Source organism: Megalobrama amblycephala, linkage group LG13 (assembly GCF_018812025.1).
Source record: "Megalobrama amblycephala isolate DHTTF-2021 linkage group LG13, ASM1881202v1, whole genome shotgun sequence".
Classification (NCBI taxonomy): domain Eukaryota; kingdom Metazoa; phylum Chordata; class Actinopteri; order Cypriniformes; family Xenocyprididae; genus Megalobrama; species Megalobrama amblycephala.
Genome location: NC_063056.1, coordinates 25012161 through 25020887, shown reverse-complemented (window position 1 = coordinate 25020887; position 8727 = coordinate 25012161). Strand labels below are relative to the sequence as shown.

Genomic DNA, 8727 nt, shown 5'->3' with positions numbered 1-8727 from the left:
TTTATTCTCTTTCTATTAAGTGTAAATAGCAACAGCTGCAAAAAAAAAAAAAAAAAAAAAATGTAAAAGTTTCTCTGTACATGAATATGAATGTCTTTTGCGTCATATGAATTTTTCCATCATTTGCATACTTAACCACTGAGTAACGCCTTTGGACAGCTTAAGAGGTAGGAAGAATAATGCTTTTGCTAATGTCTTCTATTACTTTTATTATGCATTACGAAATATTGCCGGAAGTTGATTAAATCGTCACATAACAAAAGTGTCATGGCGGAGTTAGACGAAAACGCTAGTGATAAGGAAAAATCGCTAGCAAAAAACAGTAGAACTAGGGACGGCGAAAATATGAAAACACATATTCGCAAGCCCTGTTCCGTGGGCAAACAAGACACCTCCACCGCTGTTACCACCACGGAGTACTGCGAAAAATTACAAGAGTGGATGTGGCAGTACTACTACAGCTATATGAACTGGCAGAGTTGGATAGCCATGTCTGCGTTTTCCTTCCCACCGTGTTTCCCAACACAAGGAACAAATGAAATGCCAGGAGCGTCGACATGGGGTACAGATATGTCTAATGGAGACCTTCGCAATTGGTTTAGCAGCCCGTTTGGTTTTCCTGCTGCAGCTGCGAATGCAGCGGGTCCAGCTGCTGACGCGAGCAGACAGAGTTCTCGAGCTCCTGCCACAGCGCCTGCGCAGCTGCCACAACAACAACCACAGCAACCTAATGGAAATGCACAACAGCCAGGTAATTATATATACAAATATATATATATATATATATATATATATATATATATATATATATATATATATATATATATATATATATAATATATATATATATATATATATAAATATAAATGATTAATAAATAATTTATTAACTTTCTTTGTTGTTAAAACTGCCAGCTGCTGTATTATATCCATCACAAGCGTTGAATATGACATCTCAGTACTTCGTGAACGAGCCTTCTTGGACTTTGGGTTTAGATTATGCATATAATTTAGTGTCTACGTTGAAAAAAAAAAAAAGTATTTCTTTAACATGGTGTTTTAGAAATATGCTTTTCTCAAGCTCTGGCACTTAAAGTCTATTAAAGGATTAGTTCACTTTCAAATAAAAATTTCCTGATCATTTATTCACCCCCATGTCATCCAAGATGTTCATGTCTTTCTTTCTTCAGTCGAAAAGAAATTAAGGTTTTTGATGAAAACATTCCAGGATTTTTCTCCATATAGTGGACTTCAATGGCCTCCAAACGGTTGAAGGTCAAAATTACAGTTTCAATGCCGCTTCAAAGCGTTCTACACGATCCCATATGAGAAATAAGGGTCTTATCTAGAGAAACCATCACTCATTTTCTAAAAATTTTTTTTAATACATTTTAACCATAAATGCTCATCTTGAACCATAGATATATACACTAGATGTCGCCTTGGCTACGGCAGTTCATTGGAACGAATGCGTCAATAGAGCCGCCATCTTGGAACAGGGGAGCCCCTCCTCTTTAATGCATCAGCGTCAATGTAGGCAAAGGTCTAACGGAAATAAAATCACCATAAATCGTCATGAATGCGATTTTTCTAGTTTTTTTTTTTTTTTTTTTTTTGGTTCATTCCAACGGTCAGACATGTATTTATCATTGAGTCCAGAGAAAATTTAAGGTTTTGATATTAAGATACTACTTTTTAAAAATATAATGCATAGTGCTAGTAGGCCTAAGTTTATTAGTCACATTTTTCCACTTGAGTAAACTTCGAATGAACTATCGCTACTTACATATAATTATTAAAGAATAAAACAGAAAAACAACACGAAAGTCACCACAGTGGTACTTAATTGGGAACATGTAGAACAAGAATCAGGTGAAGTTTGCAGTAAACAGTTTCATTTTATTTATTTTTTATGAATTTTAAAAATATTTCTAACGACACGTACCGCCTACCACGCAACCTCATGTAGACACGCAATACATTTTAAACATAGATGGCGTGACCGTATACAGGTCATGGGGCAGGCAGGTATAGCCGTGGCAGGTCGAGTGATAGGCACGTATATCTGTGACAGGTCGAGTGGCAGTGGTGACAGGACGCGGGGCAGGCGCATTTATCCGTGGCAGGTCATGGGGCAAGCGGGTATAGCCGTGGCAGGTTGAGTGACTGGCGCATATATCCATGACAGATCGAGTGGCAGCGGTGACAGATCGCGGTGCAGGCGCATATATAGCGGTGACGGGTCGAGTGACAGGTCTCAGTGGCAGCTGCCCCTGCCACGCAAAGATTTTACCCCTACTGCGGTTTTCTAACTGTCAAAAACTAATGGGTAACTAGCATGGATTAGCTGCGGTCGTTAGCCAAGGACTGAAACAATCCAACGTAACCAGAAATATAATTTCGTAACATTCAATATCATAAAACACATTCTCACTTGTGAAATGTAATCCCTTGCTGTCTGGTTTTTAGATTTCTTTCGTTTGAACATCCATACGCAGCACAAAAGTCTGGCATCGTCCATGAATTCAAAGTACAGGCAGAGATAGCAGCGTTACCTAGCTACTTCCTATGACAAGACCCCTGTTCCAAGATGGCGGCGGTTTTGACGCATGCTTAGAACCCCAAGGCGACATCTAGTGTATATATCTATGATCTTGAACTAGCTCTCTTCTTCTTCTCTATTCGAATTCCGGCAGTGTAGACACTGCTAAGTGTATTACTGCCCTCCACAGGTCAAAGTTTGAACTAAATTGTCATATACAATATGCTAGTGCAAGTATATAGAAATTAGTTCAAACTTTGACCTGAGGAGGGCAGTAATACACTTAGCAGTGTCTACACTACCGGAATTCTAATAGAGAAGAAGAAGGGAGCTAGTTCAAGATGAGCATTTATGGTTAAAAAGTATATAATTTTACATTTTTTTTAGAAAATGAGCGATGGTTTCTCTAGATAAGACCCTTATTTCACGTCTGGGATCGTGTAGAACGCTTTGAAGCTGCAATGAAACTGTTATTTTGAGCTTCAACTGTTTGGAGGCCATTGAAGTCCACTATATGGAGAAAAATCCTGGAATGTTTTCCTCAAAAACTTTCATTTCTTTTCGACTGAGGAGAGAAAGACATGGACATCTTGGATGACATGGGGGTGAGTAAATTATCAGGAAATTTTAAATTGAAAGTGAACTAATCCTTTAATTTCTTCCTTAAAATGGCAGGTTTTATGTTTGAAGTTAGTGCATGGCTCTATGGGAGATGCCAAAAGTGGCAATTTATGCTCATATTAAAGTAGTGAAATCACCCCTATGTTCACTTAAATGTTATTAAAGAAAACTAATATTTTTTACATCTTTAAAAAAAAAAATGTGTGTTTGATATTTTATCCAAAATATATTATGGGACATAAAAATGTACTTCGCAACTAGAATGATCCTGTTTACAAAAGCAGTTCATGTTTATAATACTTTTTAATACTGTCTAGGTAGGGAATATTCTATCCCCTCTCCTCTACAAAGGTTCTTGGCAGAAATGGTGGATTTCTTCATTCTTTTCTTCATTAAAGCTACAATTATCCTCAGTATTGTGCATTTCAGTGGAATGAAGTGAGTCTGAAATCTTTTGTTTGCATTTCCTTTCATTACATATCACTCATGTTGTATTTCATTAAACAAAACCATTCACTCTTTGTCTATTTAAAATCGCATTTTAGGGACATCTCAAAGTTTGCCATGCACTTCATTGTAGAGGAGATTGATGAGGATACGTCAATGGAGGAATTGCAGAAGATGATGCTCGTGGCTTTAGTGTACAGGATATTAGTTTGCTTTTATGAGGTTAGTTCAAACAATTGAATTAATCTAATGAAATAAATCATGAAGACCTACATAACTGTTTTTGATTATTTTCAGATCATATGTATTTGGGGAGCTGGTGGGGCGACACCAGGGAAGTTTCTCATCGGCTTACGAGTGGTCACATGTGACAGCTCCGTCCTGGTTCAGCCAAACCGAGTTCTTGTGGTACCAGCGACAAATGTCACGCTTTCTGCGTCAGTGCTGCTGTTAATGTCACTCTTTGTCATTTTTTTAAAGATGAGATCTTTTACCAACATTTCTATTGAAACATCTTGTATTGTGATTTTCTTGTAGGTCTACGGTGAGAGCGTTAAACAAGAACTTCTCCATCGCTTTCTTTTTTCCGGCATTCATCACACTTCTTTTCTTTCAGCACAACAGGACTGTGTATGACATTGTGGCCGGCACTATTGTGGTCAAGAGAAACAGGCTTAGATGACTTTGCCATTAAAGTCATTTTCAACCCAACTTTATAATGCAAAAACAAGCTCATAGACAAAGGAGAGCAAACCAGCTGCAGTGACACATACTGAACTGAACTAAGGCTATTGGCCTCTCAAAGAACTGCCACTTTAAGTGCTGAACACGTTATTTCCAGTATTTCTCACCCATCTCTTCTGGACATTTAGTTTTGTAAGAATGAATTGCTTTCTCAGAAGTATTTTTAATCATCTCTGTTGACATCTTTGAATATTTTTCTTGTGCCAAAGTAAGATAATTTATATAAATGTGCTGCCGCATAATACTTGAACTTCATTCTGGTACATCTTTCTCTCTCTTTGTTAATGTGTGTGGAATATTGATTGGAATATTTACTTAAGAATATTCTTTGACTAATGGAATTTGGCAGGAAAAAAGTGTTAGCAGGAATTAACATTAATTTCTCTAAATGCAATATCATTTGGTTATAGATCCTAATGTACTCACTGCATTTGTATTTCAGATGAATGTTTTGTTCCTAATTACTTATCTCTATTTTATGGCCTTTAAAAGCTTGAAAATGCCGGGAAAACATTTTATTTGTACAGCTGAGCTGTTTTGCATACTGAATTTTCACTGCATGCCTTCTTCAGCTCTGTGTTCTGCACTGTCCTGAGCTGCTGAGTTGATTATTTCAACTTTAAATAGCCTCATTCTTAATCAGTTGTTGGTATGTTATTCCTTTTGGATTGTATAGATATGGCCAAATCAAAAGAATTCACTTATGTCTCAGAGAAAGCCTTCTGTGTTGTGTCTGTTTATGGATTGACTGTTTATACCAATAACAATCTTTTGAATAGTCATGTTATATGAAGGGATTTGCAGCACATGAAAGGGATTCATCTTCTGAAGTCACCTTCACATACAGTAAGCATATAAGGTTAATTTCCAAATGGTCGTAAGAGTCGGCTATAAAAATCTCTGATCATTAACACTTTCATATGTACATTTTTGAAGTAAGCATTCCAAAGAAGCCACAAATTCAGTGTTTGAATTGCACAAAAATGGCTAAATGATTTAGCGCATTTGGTGAATATGGACAAACGGTGTTAGCAAATATCTGAAAGTCACTTAAAACACTTTTAACATTTTATTTTGTGAATTTTTTTTTTTTTTTTTATAGGGCTGCAAATTCTGAACGTGCTGATGCATATAAAGATAAGGTTACTTATTTATCTTTAAATTTTTATTGGCCAATAACAGATTTAAAAATGCATACTCTACTAAACATTAGTTTAAAAAAACTTAATCTATGCTCAATATTGTACAAATAAATTTTGTATTCTTAATTTTTATTTAAATACTGAAAACTCCTAAAATATCTCACGCTGGTATTAGGTGACATTAACTGAAGCTGGGCCAAACCATTTGTATTGTATTCGTCTCACCCTTGAACTGAAGACGGAAAATGTGTATAAAAAGAACAGCACAGACTTACACGAGGAAGGATTTGAGGTATCTTGGCACTTCATCAGTTGAAATGAGTCACCGGTAGATGGAGTAAGAGCGCTGCAGACTTACCATGTAAACTGCCTGTGGATTCTGAACGTGAAGTAGTAAGAACATTTTTTACGAAACCTATAATTCCAGTCATGGCTTCTCTTTAGTTAGAATTTCTAGCCGTGGTAAAATACACGATATAGTAACAGCTATGAATTTCGTACACTATATTACTGCGCAGCTCCCATAGCGTTTCGTTATTTTTGTTGCATAGCAACAATCTATTAGGCTAGGAACTATTTCTTCTAGAATTCTTCTTAAAGGGATAGTTCACCCCAAAAGAAAAATTCTGTAATCATTTACACACATTCCCAAGTTCCCAACCTCTATGACTTTCCTTTTAATGTGTAGACTTTTATTTTATTTATTTTTTTTACTTTTTTTCCCAGCGAAAATCCAGCGAAAACTATTTGGTTACCAACATTCTTCAAAACATTTTATTTTATGTTAAACAAAGAAATTATATAATGAGGGTTTTTTTTTTGTAATACTGCCTTGCAGGTAACGTTACAACATCGATTTTGCAAAACGCCATTTTATTATGCAAATCCATTAAAGGCATAATTCACCCCAAAATAAAAATTCTGTCATAATTTACTCACCCTCATGTCATTCCAAACCTTTATGACTTTCTTTATTCTGTGTAACAAAACAAGATATTTCTATAAATTATCAGGGTTTTTTTTTTTTGTTGTTGTTGTTTTTTAATCACAATGAAAGTCAATATTGTTTGAACACCAATGACTTTCAAAAATCTTATTTTAAGTTCCACAAAAGAAAGAAAGTCATACAGGTTTAGAACAGCATGAGGGAGGATGAGTAAATGATGACAGAATTTTTATTTTTGGGTGAACTATAGTGAACCTTAATGGATTTGCACAATACAACATGATTTTAGTGAAAGTAAAACATCCTACATTTTTGTGAGTAAATTAGATATGGGCCAGAAAACACTTTTTTCCTACCCATGAAAACCATAGGTTAATTATTGTTGAAACCTTGCTTTCGTCATTTCCTTTGAAAAACTTGGTCAGGGCATAGCCTTGTTTTGGGAGTGATCATTAAAGGTTGATTTTGTTGAGACCTACAGATGGTTTTCTCCTACACAGACCCTCATTGCTCTCTCAGATATTTTCCCTTTTCTATCTCATTGACCCTGCTACCTTTCAGAATGGTACCACTGATGTTGCATTGCAGTTATCTGTAAGTAGTGCTCAGCCACGCTCGACCTGACTTTGTTTATCTCACAAGTCAGATTGAGCATGCTGTGCCAACTATATGATGTCAGTGTGAGTAATGGCTCTGTGTGGGGGACACCAGTCAGCCTCATGCTGCTATTATGATTATGTTGACTTCTATAATTAAAAAAAGAGAAAAAGATCCCAGAATCATTCTGAGGATGTCAAGCTCTAAAGTGCTTCATCAGGTGTGTCTCTGATCTGGTCTTTTCAAAAAGCTGTATCCGTGTTAGTGTAAGTTTTTGTGTATGCTCTGAAGGGTGAGAGAAAGAAAGGACACAGTCAGCCTCGAAGGCATGTTGTCAGGGGCTTCCAAACAACAAGCTGATTGGCTGATTGAACAGCATTCTGTCATTAATTGGTGATGTGTTTTACTTTCTGTAGTAATGATGTCATCGGTAGCCAATCAAAGGCCATGGTGACTGTGATTGGTGTGATCTGATTGGCTATTCAGTTGAAAATAAGATAGGGTTGGGTTTCTCATCATCCAAGACTGATGTTCACTCTGAGCTTTAGCAAAACGTGTATGCTCTTCCAAATCGATGATCAAAACGACATTAGCAATGAACGGCGCTCTCAAATAGTGATAAAACCCTCACTGGAATTTGGGGTTTCTACACTGTTATCCTGTCTTTATTACCTTGAGACTGCAGCATATTGTTGAACTCTAGCTTTATGTAGTTGACTGCTGCTGTCGAGATTTCCTCTTTGCTTTAGGCTAGTAGAAGCAGTGTATTTTGACACAGGGTGTCCATATTTGGTCCTCCAAAAAACATATTTTTGCCATGCAACATAGTAAGCATATAAGTATAATGCTTTTCATCAGAATTCATATGATATTGACCCAATTACTAAACATTTATTTGAAATAAAAATCCCATTTTATCCCATAAATTATTATTTACATAAGCTACTATAGAAATGTTTTGAAAATGTACAGAAAAATATATAGCAAGGCAAGGATGGCAAACTGAGAGAATCATATTCTCTGTCCTAACGGAATTGCTCAATTTGAGGCCCATCATCCACTGGATTTAGAACAGACTGTTATCACAGTTCAAAAGTGCTGACCAACCTTATCAATGTCCCAGTGTCTGTCTGTTAGGCGATTAATGTTGAACACCTCCCAAGTTTACTCACTGACAGGCGTCTGACGATGTCTATGTGACTCATGGCTCTCTGGCAGACGTTTTAATTAGTGATCCAGCTGCAGGAGAATGGAGACTTCAATGTCCATTATAATGGAAGGTGCTGAGATGGGAATGGATGGGGGTTTAATCTCAAAGGGGACTGATTTGGTAGCAACACTGTGGGAAATGCAGCAAAACATGTCTATTTTCAATTTCTACACACTGGACTCTCTGTCTGTTATGTGATGATTTTATTTAAGCTTGTAATTAATTATTAATGAACTGATTTTCAGAAAAAGTCTGAGTGGGGGCTTTATTTAGTTGCAGCTGCTGGTAAATCAAAGGATTCATAGCTTGCCAAAGCTAACAGTATTGTGAAAGATAGGTTACAAGATTATAGGGGACTGAGATAAAGTGCTTGGCTAAACAACATGATTGAATTAACATATTCAAATAGTCCATTCCACTGGAAAGTTGTGCTTGTAGGTTTGGAAAAAGTAACCACTAGATAATTTCCTTGACCTTAC

At 36.5% G+C, this 8727-nt stretch overlaps 1 protein-coding gene across 1 annotated transcript; it reads left to right on the top strand.

Moving 5' to 3' along the window:
• The first annotated feature begins 188 nt into the window (after positions 1-188).
• Positions 189-5070, top strand: fam8a1b (family with sequence similarity 8 member A1b). Its single transcript, XM_048152991.1, has 5 exons — positions 189-751; positions 3480-3600; positions 3708-3831; positions 3907-4046; positions 4147-5070. Exons 1-5 carry the CDS (start codon positions 268-270, stop codon positions 4289-4291), a joined length of 1014 nt encoding a protein of 337 aa, XP_048008948.1. The 5' UTR covers positions 189-267; the 3' UTR covers positions 4292-5070.
• Positions 5071-8727: the final 3657 nt, after the last annotated feature.

Excerpts from the sequence above, each read along its gene's own strand:
- fam8a1b (XM_048152991.1), top strand. The coding sequence starts at position 268 with ATGGCGGAGTTAGACGAAAACGCTAGTGATAAGGAAAAATCGCTAGCA. Across the intron at positions 752-3,479 it reads TGGAAATGCACAACAGCCAG|GTAGGGAATATTCTATCCCC; the intron begins GTAATTATATAT and ends AATACTGTCTAG. Across the intron at positions 3,601-3,707 it reads GTGCATTTCAGTGGAATGAA|GGACATCTCAAAGTTTGCCA; the intron begins GTGAGTCTGAAA and ends ATCGCATTTTAG.